Genomic DNA, 14,238 nt, shown 5'->3' with positions numbered 1-14,238 from the left:
GAGACGAGCCGCTCTCGATGTCGGCCGCCATTTCACTTCACCTTTATTTCAATCAGGAAAAACCTCTCGGAGCGTTTCTATCTTCTGTGTCTGCGGTAATTAATGTGAGGACAAATACTCGTCCTGAAATGTCCTGAAAGTGGCAGCAGTTAAAATTTAAAATACTGTTTCTGACCCGGAGTCGAGTCACAGAGTCAAAGATCATAAAGAAGAAATCTAATGAAAGATCTTGAAGTTTTCATCAGTGAAACACAATCACCTCATTTTAACGAGATAAAACTCTCTGACCTGAGAGACAAAATGACCTCAAAGCTTCAAACGTTACGTCGAGATCAGGAGTTATTGTTTCAGTTTAGAAAATAATGATAATTAAAACCTTTAATGTGCTCAACATGTTTTTCATTTCAGTCATTTCAGAGTTGTTGTCGACACTAAAGGCAGTTTGTTTCCTTCTTAATTATCAGTTTTAATGACGATATGATACCTAACGTTCAGAACCAATTCTGTTCAATACCTACCAGGAACTCCAGTTAGAAACATGAGGATTGATCTGTTCAGATGATCGTTTAAAGAGACTGAAACAGAGGTTTTAACACAAGTTCTTTCAACGCTTCAGTCCAGACGCAAGAAAAATCTCACGCATTAAACTTCATGTAATGAAGGTTTTTAATTCTGTTCCTTTGTGTTTAATTTGTTACTGACCTTTTACACACACACACACACACACACACACACACACACACACACACACACACACACACACACACACACACACACACACACACACTGGAGTCATTTCATGGTGGAAGCATCAACCTGTGAGAAGTCACTGTTGTGTCTCCTTCTCCATTTCCTGCGACCCCCTGCCCCCCCCACCCCCTGGAGGAGGTGTTGTTATTTTGTTAAGGAGGAGGAGGGGACAGCTCAATATCTCTCCCCCCGGGTCGTCCTCCTCCCCCCTCCCTGTCCCTCTCTCCTGGACTAATCCCAGCGGCTGAATGAGCTGCTGTTGACACGGAGGGATTTGAGCAGAGATTAGAGCGATCAGAGTCGTGGATTAGACACATCAGCAGTTAATGACACTCGATTGGTGAACAATGTGTCCACGTCCCCTCGCCTTTCACCCCGTCTGTCCCTCTGTCTCTCACTGTGTCTTATTTTACACTGGGGGGCCGTTTGGGGATCGTGTTGGACAGGAGAGGGGAGCAATTCAACGGCTTTGTAATTGAATTTATTTAGTTATTGAACAGATATTCCAAGCAAGAAAAATCACAGGTTTGATCATTTCTCTAGATCAGGAAGTTTTATTTTGAAGGAATGTACTTGTCTCACCTGTCACTGCTTCCTGTCCGTCCCTGTGTTGTGTCTGTCAGGGAGGAGAGGGAGCGCTGGATCCGGGCGAAGTACGAGCAGCGTCTGTTCGTGGCGTCGCTGCCCTGCACCGACCTCTCTCTGGGCCAGCAGCTGCTGAGGGCGACGGCCGAGGAGGACCTGCGCGCCGTCGTCCTGCTGCTCGCCCACGGGTCCCGCCAGCAGGTCAACGAGACGTGCGGAGAAGGAGACGGACGCAACGCGCTGCACCTGGCCAGCCGCAAGGGCAACGTGGTCATCACACAGCTGCTCATCTGGGTGAGAGCGGGAAAATGATCATCAGACGTCATTTCGGGCAAACAAAATGGCGTCTGATGAATTTTAAAATTTGTCCATGTGTCCAACCAGCAGTGAAAGCTAGAAATATTCAGCTGATACAAATCAATAAATCTTTGATTGATCATTTATCAGTCTCCAGTCTGAACTGACTCTGATTTTCTCTCTGCCCCTCCCCCTCCAGTACGGCGTGGATCTGATGGCGAGGGACGCCCACGGTAACAGCGCGATGGCGTACGCTCGGCAGGCCAACAGTCAGGAGTGTGTGGACACGCTGGCTCAGTACGGCTGTCCCGACGAGCGCTTCCCGCTCATGGCCACGCCCAACCTGTCGCGCCGCAACACCAACCGCAACAACAGCTGCAGCAGCGCCGGGAGCACCGCGCTCATATGACCACGATTTATAACCATGTGACTCTCTACGGGAAACGAACACAGAGAATCCTGACCTTTTATTTTGGGAACCACTACCTGTTGTGACTCTTAAGCCCCGCCCACTTCACCCGACAACCACCACTGCCGTCGACGGCTCGTTAGGACTAAAACTGATCACGGGTCAGTGGTGACGCTGCGTCCACGTGTCTGTTTGGGAGAGCCCTCGACAGGACAAAAAAAACACCCAAAGCATGCTGGGAAATGTGGTCCACAATCATCCGAGCTCGGTTCGTCATCAAGAGACATTCATGGCTCATCAGAGCCTTTTGGGAAATAATCACATGACTGATGACGGCCAATCAGGGCACAGTCTGAAGCTCGACGGACATCATACCTCATCATTTAACACTACACGGCCAGTTCCCGCTCAAACTCAAAGAAACTCCTCGAAGGACTCGTCCAGCATCACTCTGCTTTTCACCCAACAACCAATCAGAATCCACGCCCCCTTTCCTTTCCCGCCAAAACATGTCTTCTTCCGTCTGAACAGGAAACGAGATAAAGAAACTGTGAGAATGAAAATATCATGAGGGGGCGGGTCTTCACATCCTCAGACCACGCCCACAAACACAACTGCTTTTCCAGGAAGCCCTTTGATCATCATCATCATCATCATCGCTCCGAGTCACCGGAGGACTCCTCCCCCTCCGACCCTCGCTGCAGCCTCAGTGTTTCACCTGCTCTCACCTGGATTCCTTTTTCTTTGATGAATTCTGTGAACTCTCCCGCCTTCACACGCTTTTAATGTGAAAATATCTCGGTGTAAAAGAAACAGATTTCAGATCAGTTCTTAGCGGTAACAGAAGTGTGATAGATCGCATGTCCTAGACACTTGTTTTTGCTTTTTTTTTTTCTATTTTAATTTAAGGCGTTTTCCTGGATTGTGTATATTGGATGTGCATTGCTGGACCAATGGTTAAAACACAGGGAAGGGGATTTTTGTTTTCAGGTGTATAAAGTCATTAAATGTACAGAAGCTCTTCCAGGCTCAGGGACCGGAGACTGTCGATCGTAAACACCCCGTCATCTTTTCCCTGTCGGGCCTTCAGGAGTTTGGGTTTGAACTGTTTCTACTTCACTCAGTTCAGCATTTAATCAAATTTAAACCCCACAACAATTTCAAAAATGAGTAAAGTGAAAGACTTTGTAGGTAATTCTGTAGCAGGTTGTCGGACTGGACGATATGATAAGAAATCCAGCAAATAAATATAAATATTAAAAACAGGAACTGATGATTTTGTGGTTAGAAATTGACCTGAGAGATGAATCAGTTCTCAGAGCAGCTACGTATTCGCCGTCTGTTGATTCTGATTTTCCACAGATTTCTCTCTGAATCGACTGAACTGAAAACATCTTAAACCCAAACCTGATTTAGATCCTGGTCGTAAACATTCGATGTAAAGTTTCCCTGAATCTTTGTTGTTATAACTTGTACGAATGGAAGAGACAAGAAGCAGCTAAGAAGCAAAACAGTCACACGGAGCAAAAAGGGAATCGATCTGCTTCTCCTCGTTCAGGTGTTCAGTTTTTAATGAGCTCGCTTTATATAATCTGCTGTTAACGAATCAGTGATGATGAGACGAGCTACAAACTCTAAACCTCTCTTCAGAATCAGGAACCTGAGACGTGAACGTGACACAAGAACCGAGATCAACGTGTAAAGATTTATCTGTAATGATCTCTGAACGAGATCACAGGGAGTTCCCTCCCATTACCCTCAGCCTTTCATCTGTCTCGTCCAATCAGACGCTCTGCCTGATCTGCTCAGCGAATCACTAAGAAGGGCTTCTTCTTCTTCTTCTTCTTCTTCTTCTTCTTTAGTGTGGAAACCTATTGTAAATAATCTTCTCTCTCTCTCTTTCGACGGGGACGTGGTGTAAATTAGAGAACACGAGATGAGCTGACTGTGTGTCGGGTCGCAGAGTGGAGGTGATCCGTTTTAAAGTCAGGAAGAAGTCACCTCCACGTTGACTGAATGTCGTGTGTTTTGGCTCAGTGTCGCGCTGATCCACCAGGCCAGGAGGTTTAACAGGTAACCAGGAGTCTGAGCCACTGGTCCCCAACCTGGAGAAACCCTGGATGTATGAAACGTGTCCAAGAGTCCAGATGAGATCAAGCCGTGTCCAAATTCAAATAAGTCTGAGTGGATACTGAGTCTTAACAGGGTCGAGTTAAAATGTGACTCACGACTGAGACCAAATAACCACGAGAGAAAGTCCAGACCAAAACAGTCTAAACGGTTCCTGTGAAATGTTCTTCACACTGTCTTAGTAAAAGTCAAGTTTGAACCTGACACACCTGAAGTTGTGACCGAGCAGCTGGGTGTCAGGTTTTATTTCAACCACAAGGACAAATGTGAATTTAGGTCACGGCCACAGAGACGCGTCTTCAGGTTGGGAACCAGCGGTTTAAAGATCCACTTGGAACGAATCATGAATGTTGTTAATTCAAGTTAATTTCAGGTTTGATGTCTCTTCCACACCTCCGTCAGCCTGGTGACGTCGGCGTAGATCGGACCGAGCGTCTCTGATCAGGACTGTCGGGGAAGAAGCTCCGTCACCTCCACGTGCGTGATGATTTATTTCAGCTCTGCTCTTCGTCCTCGCCCTCTTCACTGTTTCGTCCTCAGACTTTCACAGAGACGTTTTTCCGCAGAGGTTGAGGAGCGGCTCTCAGCCCGACTGTGTATGGAAGCAATATCCACAAACTCATCGTCACTGTCGCGTCGTCACTTCATCCAACCACAAACGCTCTGTTTGTGGAAATGTAAGAAATATTTAAAAGAAAAGAAAACACTAAAACTTTCCTCCTTATGCCATTTTTTTTTTTTTTACACATTGCGCCTTTATGTTTCTAATTTCGTCCAACCCTTTTCTAAACGTGCCACGCCCCCATTACTTCCCCCACCAGTCATCTCAAAGATGGCGTTAGATCCTGGCGTTGGATCCCCGTTAATACTAAACCAGGGGGTGAACTTGTGTTTTTATTTTGTGTTTTTATAATTGACTCGTCCCGTGTCTGTCCTGAAGCAGGACAGAAAGACAGGGCAAAGATGTCCTTTTATTTATGACAGAAATGCACTAAATCTGATTCAGTCCGTCTTAAGCCCGACTCTTTCCACTACAGCTTCCTTTTTCTCTTATTTTGGCATTTTTCTCAGCGGTGGCAGCTTCTGGCGGTTTCCTCTAAACTCATTTGTGCTCTCACTTTAGTTTAAACATTTGAGAAACATTTATTTAAGTTCACAGGAGCAGAGAAAGTTTGATGGGATCTACTTTTAAATTATTGTAGCCACCAAAATAATCTGTCACAGGATTTCAACATGCAACAAACAGTTCAGATTTCAAAGTAAAATGACATTTATTCAACTCAACAGGAGCATGAAAAGCTCGGTGCTGTCTCCTTTTAAATGCTAACTGGCACAGAAGTAAAGCTAACCCTCACTGCTAGCTATTAGCCCGGTAGCATGGCAGCTTAGTTTCAGCTTGCAAGCTAACACTTTCTACATTATCAAAAGTTGAAACAAGTTGAAAAGTTGAAAAATGAAAAGTTGGAAAATGTTTAAAAATAAAAACGTTACGTGAAGCTCCAGACACAGCTAGCGGTCAACCAGCTAAACTCAGCTAACGGTGTTTGAAGGCACAGAAACTGCTGAGTCATCTGCTATTGAAGCTAACTGCAGCTAGCATGGTTTAAACTTTGGTGTAAACTTTACTATTTTCCCTCAAGTCATTTGAACCTGTTCCTTGTTTTTCGAAACACAAAACCAAACGAGGAAATGTTTTGAGACTAGAAACTTCCTGTGAAGCTCCGCCCCCAGCTAGCGTCCGTTAGCTGAGCTAACAGAAATGATAATACACTTGCTGAATCTCCTTCAGTACATGAACTGTTTCCACTACAGCTATTGTTTTTAAAGTTTGTTTTTACATTAGCTTCTTCAGTCAGTAGCACCTACTGTTCAGTTCAAAACAGATTCAAGATTAAAAACATCCTGTGAAACTCCCGTTGCAGCTAGCATCTGTTAGCTAATCTCAGCTAACGGACGACAGCGCGGTATATTTTCTAGCGCTGTTAGCTCAGACATCACAAGCGTTACATTAGAACGACTGAAGCTTCCTGGTGGTGAATAAACCGTCTTTGCTCTGGAAACCACGGAAACTGCGTCAGCGCTAACGTCGCTGCCCGTCACCGTCTGCACCGCCTCACCTGTACATAGACTTTAAACAACAAAACGAAGAAAAAAACGACTCCGTATGGTCAACGTTTGGTTTGTCTGGTTGTGTTACCTCATGTAGCCTTTACCCCTAAGCTCCACCCACCAGGCCTGCCCACCACATTATTTATAAACCCACCTAGCAAGAAAGATCCCTCCCACTCAGACCTGCGATTTTGTATATTTTCCTCCGACCTCTCCAGTCCATCCATGTTTTATTATTGCTATGATTTATCATCCAGACACATATTGTTCTCATTGTCATTGTTATTCTAAAAATTATTATTATTATTGACTTTTGTTGGCTGTACAGTACCGTTGTTGAAAAATTTTACCTAATACAGAGTCTTCTACTGTAATGTGTGTCTCTTTTCAATAAAGACAAGAATAATGCTTCTTAATATAAACCCAGGTGTTCATGTTTCTCTTATTCTCTTCCTGCTCAGGTGAGTTTTTAAGTTTCCTGACGTGGAAACTCAGGATTGAGATTATTGTATTAACACATCATTCAGATCGTGAGTGTGTCGTTTCCTTTTTGACACTTTGACCCTCGGACAGCAGAGCAGACCACCACAGAAGAAGAAGACGACACACACGCTGGGTTGTTTGGCCTCCTCGGTCGCCGTGGCTCCATCAGGATTAATCAGCAGGAGTTCATCTGAAGCCCAGGCAGGTTGTTGTTAATTTAGGAAGGCGGGGAGGAGGGGGAGGAGGGAGGGGGGATGCTGCAGAGAAGAGCCTCGGCCTCGGCCGATCCCCCGGGTCTCATTTATCAGCCGACCGTGACGGCCCGGGTTGATTACAATTTGCAAAAAAATTCATTGGGAGCGACGCAGAGACGCTCCTGTGTTCAGGCTGCAGGTCGGAGTCGCCTCATGAGACTCAGTCACGTTCAACATGAACATGTTCAAGCCTAAAACTCTGACGTTTGACTGGTGGTGATGTGACCTCAGTCTGAACAGTTGGCTCAGAGTTTCACAGCAACACTGACCTTTAAACACATTAATTATCTTTCTCCTGGATATTTTTCTTGCTGTATGTTCTTGAAGTAATTTATTGTCACTGTTGAAGCTGGAGACGGATTCTGGTCAAAAATGAAGCCTGAGAAATTCTCATTTTTAATCTTTAGTGTCACTCAATTTCCTGGATCCTTCATTTCCCACAATGCAGCTGAGTAGCGTTTTTTTCATTAGACTCGGAAAACAGATTTTAAGACATTTTAACGTGTAAAATTAGACCCATTCAATTTTCTGTGAAATCTGAATTTTAAATCAGTCCCTGAGTTTCTGTATGAAAACAGACGCAAACATTAACGTCGCTGTTGCTTTTTGAGCAGAAATCCACGTTTATTAAAGGAAATAAGCTTCTTTTTTTTTTCCTTTCATGATTCACTTCAGTCGAAAAGTTGTTTTAAACGTACATGAAATTTAACCAGGAAATGCTGCAACCAACGATTAGGCAAATGATTTCTCATTATTGATCAATCTGTGAATTATTTTAATGTGATGAGGCGTTCACGTGTCTTGATTTATTCCACCAACGTCCAAACGTATAAGTAGAAATATTCAGTTTACTTTAATATTTAACAGAGAACAGCAGTAAATGATCATATTATGATAAAATTATCACATCTGAGAAGTTGCTAGTTGAGTTTTTTTTTTTTAATTATCTGAATAATTAATCAATCATCAAAAAGCTGCTGAATTATTTTCTGACCATCGACTAATAATAAACTTTATAAAATATATTTTTTAAACGTCAAAAAAGGAGGTTAAACGTAAATTCTGGGGCAGTGTCTGAACTCTAACACCTGCTGCTATGGCAACAAGCCGTACGTGCGTGCATCGTTACGCACAGGTGTGTCAGAATGAGACAGAGGACACGTCTGTTTATCTAGAGGATGGAGTTTGTTTTTGTTTTTAACTTTTAACCGTAAAATCTTGAATGACGTTGAAAAGAAACGAGTGAAGCAGATTCTGTAGGAAAGTGAAGAAAACCCGCGGGTCGGTGTCGGTGTCGGTGGATTTGTGTCTCGTCATGTGGATTTTTACCGGATTGGACAGAACCTGGATCCGACTGATCAAACCACGTGTTTCCGGTGCGTTTAATGTTTATTTTCACGTTTATTTGAGAACTCGTGAAAGTTTCTGAGCTCAGAGGATGAAACAAAGTTTGTTTTGTTTGTCACTTCACCTGGCGTCTGTTTACCCACAGGTGTTGGTGATTGGCTGACGTCACGGACTGTCAGGGGGAGACACCGGGGTCGCTAGAGTTGAGCTTTCAGATCGATGACCGGAGGGAACGACACGTCACCTGTCTGCACCTGGAGGCAACACCCAGCGCTGTGACCAAGGTATGTAAACTTTATTTATGACTTTTGTTTACCTGTCTGAGTCACCTGACGTCATTATGGAAGATGAAGGATGCTGTGTTTACTCTAAATGATCCGATTCTCTGGGTATGAAATATAAGTGGACAAATAACTGTCAACAAAACCAAACCAAATTTAACCAGTTGAACCAAAACAAACTCATCTGTCTGAGGTTAATTATGACACATGAACGCATCCTGTAAATAAACTAAAATATCCTCTGATGTTTAAGGTGGAAAATCTTCTTCTTTTGCTTATTTCTGCCTTTTTTGTGTAAAAAACACATTTAAATAGAAGTGAAGAAAAATTATTTTTTTCTACCGGTTATTTAATATTTATGAAGATTTAAAAATGGAGGATAAATTGCTAAATATTTTCAAACCGCTGTTTCTTCATTTCTGAAATCTGATGTGAAGATTTGAGGCCTTAAAAAATTGGGCCTTCAAAATAAAATCAAAGAAATCATGTACAAAGACATGTACTATGAAACTGTCATTTATATAAATGGTGATTTTAGTGTTTTGTGTGTGAGCTGATTTCTGGTGGAGAAGAGTGTGACGTTCAGTGACAGGTCGTAAATCCAGAGCATGAATGGAGACTGTGCAGCTGTTAACATCTGGTCACGGTTCATCTTTTAATTCACACTTGTATATCTTCAGGGAATGTTAGTTACTTTTGCACAATTTTTATATAAATAAATTAGCAGCGTCACTTTGTCCAAAGGAAGAGAAACAAACCAAATGAAGCAGAAACAGTTTGATCCAAAGGTTCAGATCTTCAGTAGCAACAGACACGAGCTTCGTAAAAACTGTTTGAAATCAACAACAATGTTTGAAAGTGACGCGCCGTGAATCTACACGTCATGTCCTCAGTTTGGTCCCGTGTGTATTTACATGTGGGAGGTGCAACATGTCACTTTGTCTCTTCATCATCATCATCATCATCCTCCTCCTCAGCGGCGCGTGACCTCTCCGTGTCTTTACGCGCAGATTTTTGGTGTCGCTCCAAAAAGAGATGAGATGTTTGTGAACACTGCGGATCCTCCCGCAGAGAAAAGTCCCGCTTCACGAGTCACTCAGTCTCGTGTTGAGGCTTTACATTTGTTTTTTTTTAATTTCCTGTGAAGAGCAAGACAAGAGTGAAGCCTGAAATCATCCTTAAAAAACAACAAAACAAATCGGGTTAAATTCAGACGGATCTAGAATCCAAACGCCGTTTTCTCTGATGAAAACTCCGTGAAGAAAAAGTGGGATTTTCTAAAGTCACTGCGACATTTGAGTCATAATCACATTGTCAGATTCAGAAATGTAATTAAAGATCTGTTAATGTGACCTGTCAAAAACGTCCGTCCTCTGTAATTGGAACCAAACTCCGTTGGGAAAGAGTGAAATTCTGGAACTTCACCGCCACATTTTACCATTAATTACACTCTTACTCAAAAATGAAATTAAAATATTTGAGAAACGTCTGTCTTTAACAAACAGCTTGCTGATTTTATTTTACTATAGATTCATGAGACGATTTAACTTCTTGTTCCTGATCAAACTAATTTGATTTAAATCTTTAAAAAAAACAATAAAACACTTGAAATTCAGCAAAGTTTCGTTCATCTTAAAATCTGATTTAAAACCAAAGATGATCAGTTATTGTTATAATTAACCTACAAAACCGGAAGTGAGAAACATCAGCTCGTGGTCTGAGCTGAGGTTTTATTTGGTTCAAACATTGAATCTGAAGAAGGAACATCATGTTTTCTGTTTAGTTTGATGATCAATGTGAAACATATATTTTATATTATAGTCACATAAACTGCTTTTTAATTCGGTGCCACGTTTGTTCTGAAAATCAGATTCATGTTGAAAAATCTGCCACAAATGAAACTGAATAAAAGCACAGAGGTGAGTGAGTGAGTGAGTGAGTGAGTGAGTGAGTGAGTGAGTGAGTGAAGAGCGGGAACGGAACCGACATTTATTTCATGTTAAATTTGCCGGAAACTGAAGAATCTGTTTGAAGAGAATAAAAGCATCAACACGGGATTCAGTCACTGGAGAAGCGGCTCGTGTCTCAGTCCGGGTTCTTCTTCTTCTACGGTCTGGCCTGCTCCATCTGCTGGTGCTGACTCCTTATTGCGAAGCGGCTCACGTGCACCGGGATGGGGACCACTATTTTGGGGTTCCGGGACGGCTCCCCGGACTTGTTGTTGACGTTCCCGGCTTTGACCCGTTTCCACTTGGCGCGCCGGTTCTGGAACCAGATCTTCACCTGCACCTCGCTCAGCTTCAGCGCATGCGCGATCTGGGAGCGCTCGGTTAACGACAGGTACTTTTTGCAGTGGAACTCCTTCTCCAGCTCCAGCAGCTGCTCGCTGGTGAACGCCGTCCGCCGCCTCCGGTTCTTGCCGCCGCCGCCGCTCCCCGCTCCCCCGCCGGACCCGGAGCCGCCGCCGGAGGAGCCGTGCAGGTGCGGGCCGTCATCCAGGCCGCCGCCGTCCCCGTCCTCCTTGTGGCACATGGAGGTGAGGTTGTCATCGGAGCTGTAGTCCAAGTCACTGTCCATGGAGAAACTCTCGTCCTTCCGGCCGCACTCGTCCTCCTTGGAGTCTTCTTTACTGAGTGCTCTGACTGGGAGGAAGCGGAGAGACGCGTTAACACCCCTGTCCACACATCCAGCTGTTTGATTACAAAGAAAAATATTTCAACATTTTATTTTTGTTTCAATAAAATCCTGAAGATTTTATCCTGAGATCTGTCACATGATCCTTTCTGTTTCTGTTTTTATTGGAAAGAAATAAAGGTGATTTAAACTGAAATCTGAGCTGTGTCAGAATGTAGTTCATTATTCTGGTAAGAAATTAAATCAAGTGTAAATATAAAGTCTTTAGTTCTTCAATCATATTGATACTGAACGGAAACAGTTTTATTTTGACAGGAAACGTGTTTGTAAAGTGAAACCCGGGCTGTCTGTGACATCTGCGGGATTGAATTAAAGGGATGGGGAAATTCTGGTGGTTGGGGGGGGGGGGGGGGGGGGGGGGGGGGTCGTCGTCCTGTCCCGTGTCAATGTCCATCATCAGATCAGTGTTTGGATCAGAGCGGAAAACACGCGCTCTGCAGGGAGTTTTATTTTTCACGCGTAATTACGCACGGCGCGTCTCCGCGCGGCCTCGGTTTGTTTGTCCGCGCGTGAAGCGGAGCCGCCGGAGCCGCGGTTCTGTCAGACTCCATCACAAATAATAAAAGTAACGCGTCTGTTTTACATCATGAAGCAATAAAAGCTGAAACAGGCGCCGGCGAAGTGTCAACATGTAATTTGATGACGGATGATTTATTATGCGGCAGGTCAACAAACTGTCAGCTGTTTGTTTCAATGACCATTTTTCTTCAATAAATAAACAAAAGGTTGAAGATTAAATTCACCTAAAATTAACACGTGCAGAGATTTAACTTTAAAATCTTTATTTCCCAAAAGTCTGAAGCGAAATGCAGATTTCTTTTTTCCGTTTCCTCCGATGAAACGATGATTTACAGAATATTCAAACGAGGCCTCCGGCGCTTCTCGAAAAAACATCATTCTGCTTCAGATTCCTGGAATAATTTATGACCATCATTTATTTTTGGTAAGTTCCTCCGGAAAAAAAAAACTCCACCTGCGATTTAGATCCGGACAAACTGAAGCAAAGAATAAAGAAATATTTAAATACACAAACGGAGAAGAGGAGCTTCAGAAAACCAGCAGATTATTAATGTTTTCATTTTTTTATCTCGTCTTTTGTATCAAAGTGAATCTGTTCAAAAGTGAAGAAATAGTGAAGATATTTTAACACGTTTCACCGCCTTTTATTTTTCCTTTAAATACACCTTTATTTTAACGGGTGAAAGATTCAAATCTTTCTTTTCTCTCTGTTTCTATTTATTTCGATTGATCTCAACAAAACGTGAATATTGTCGATTGAAATCTTTGAAGTCACCGCGGAGACATTTAAAAAGAAGCCGTCCTCAGCTTGAAGCGCAAACACGGACAATATTTCGAGATTAAATATTAAGAGACAAACATGGACATCTGAAGTTTGTGGCTCCGGTTCTTTTCCCGCCAGTTGCGCCTTATTGAACCCGGACCTTGAGCGTTTTTTCCGGGGTGATGAGGATGAGGAAGCCGCCTACCTGTGGATGTCTGCACCGACGTGTCCGTGTCGTGGAAAGCCTGCAGAGCCGCGGACTCCTTCCCCTGCAGGAAGCTCTTCCCGTCCTCCGCGTCCAGCCGCAGCTCCTGAGCCTTGTCGAAGACCGCGTGCAGCGCCTGCGAGCCGAACTTCCTGGCGGCCTCCTGGTGCTGTTGGGACGGGGAGAATCCTCCGGGCAGCGACGCCATGAGCGTGGAGGTGAGCGCCATGCCCTGCGTCAGGCCCTGCGCCAGGCTGGAGCAGAAGCCGCTCTGCAGGCTGGGGATCTGCGGGTGCGGGTGGTGGCCGGCGGGGAGAGCCTGCTGCAGGGCCGGAGGAGGCGGAGGCGGCGGCTGGAGCACCACCGACCGGTACGGCATGAACATCGGGTAGCCGGTGTAGACGAAGTGTCCCGGGCTGGGCTGCGGGGGCCCCCCGATCAGAGAGTCGATGCTGAAGGCGGTGGTGCTTCCGAGTGGCCGCTGCATCACCATGAAGGACGGACTGAACGCTGCGCTCATATGAACGACCGCTGGAGCTCGGAGGAGGAGACCGGAGAAGGAGCGCTGTGGGCGGCCGCGGGGAGACTACAGACCCCCGGTGGAGCCGCGGGAGTCACCGCCTCTGTGAGGACACCGGAGTTCAGAGGAGCGATAATCCGAATAAACAAAACCATTCCATTGGTGCAGCAGGGGGAAGAGAGTCAGGAGGAAAAATCAACTCTTTAAGTTTCCACCGGAATATTTCACCATGAACGACGCGCTGCTCCGGTCTGCGTCTCTCCGCCGCTCCGGTGACGCGCCGTGCGCACTTTGGAGAGATGAGCGTCCTGCTCCACTTCAACTTGACCGGACACCGACACCACTGCAGCGGACACTTCTCCTACACTCACCCGCTGAGGTTCAGAGAGAGAGAGAGAGAGAGTGTGTATGTGTGTGTGAGTGTGTGTGTGTGTGTGTGTTTCCTGCTCAGCGCGAGTCCAGAGATGTTTTGGATTTAAATTGCGCTCCCCTCTGTTTAATTGCGCTGTCTTCCCCGCGAGAGCGCCGCCCCCGTCACCGCGCTCCGTCCTCCGATTGGTCGACGGAGATGACGTCACAGGTCGCCTTTGGTCTCCTGGATGAACGCCAATTACACAAATTGGGACCACGGGCCATTTAAGAATGTGAAAACACATCGTTGTAAATAATAAACTGAATATATTCAGTAAATAATCGGTGTTTGACCTCCAGCTCCCGTGTGTGTGTGTGTGTGTGTGTGTGTGTGTGTGTGTGTGTGTGTGTGTGTGTGTGTGTGTGTGTGTGTGTGTGTGTGTGTGTGTACTCTGACACAGTACTCAGTGGAGTGAGATCTCTCAGTCCTAACCTTCAGTGAAGTGGATTCAGCTCCTGATCACTCCTCTCTGTGGAGACC

General features: G+C 44.8%; 2 protein-coding genes across 7 annotated transcripts in view; one reads left to right on the top strand and one right to left on the bottom strand.

Moving 5' to 3' along the window:
* Positions 1–6,702, top strand: part of agap1 (ArfGAP with GTPase domain, ankyrin repeat and PH domain 1) — a 141,647-nt gene extending 134,945 nt beyond the window's left edge. For 5 of the 6 annotated variants that reach the window (XM_056370678.1, XM_056370677.1, XM_056370676.1 and 2 more), the window contains 2 exons: positions 1,374–1,629; positions 1,832–6,702. In XM_056370678.1, the coding sequence (XP_056226653.1) occupies positions 1,374–1,629; positions 1,832–2,041 (466 nt within the window). In that variant the 3' untranslated portion in view covers positions 2,042–6,702. The remainder of the gene's footprint in view (positions 1–1,373; positions 1,630–1,831) is intronic. The other variant, XR_008826794.1, reaches the window with a different exon arrangement.
* Positions 6,703–9,281: 2,579 nt separating this feature from the next.
* Positions 9,282–13,878, bottom strand: gbx2 (gastrulation brain homeobox 2). The gene is made up of 2 exons (XM_056370763.1): positions 12,827–13,878; positions 9,282–11,287 (listed from the first exon to the last, which is right to left on the bottom strand). The coding sequence occupies exons 1-2, from the start codon at positions 13,344–13,346 to the stop codon at positions 10,752–10,754; spliced, it is 1,056 nt and encodes a 351-aa protein (XP_056226738.1). The 5' UTR covers positions 13,347–13,878; the 3' UTR covers positions 9,282–10,751.
* Positions 13,879–14,238: the final 360 nt, after the last annotated feature.

The sequence above is a fragment of the Seriola aureovittata genome, chromosome 24, assembly GCF_021018895.1.
Source record: "Seriola aureovittata isolate HTS-2021-v1 ecotype China chromosome 24, ASM2101889v1, whole genome shotgun sequence".
Lineage (NCBI taxonomy): Eukaryota > Metazoa > Chordata > Actinopteri > Carangiformes > Carangidae > Seriola > Seriola aureovittata.
The sequence above is the reverse complement of the archived record's forward strand: the minus strand, read 5'-3'. Positions and strand labels throughout refer to the sequence as shown.

Coding starts and splice junctions, on each gene's coding strand:
- gbx2 (XM_056370763.1), bottom strand. CDS start 13,346: ATGAGCGCAGCGTTCAGTCCGTCCTTCATGGTGATGCAGCGGCCACTC. Junction 11,288..12,826: donor GTCGGTGCAGACATCCACAG/GTAGGCGGCTTC, acceptor GCTTCCTCCCAG/TCAGAGCACTCAGTAAAGAA.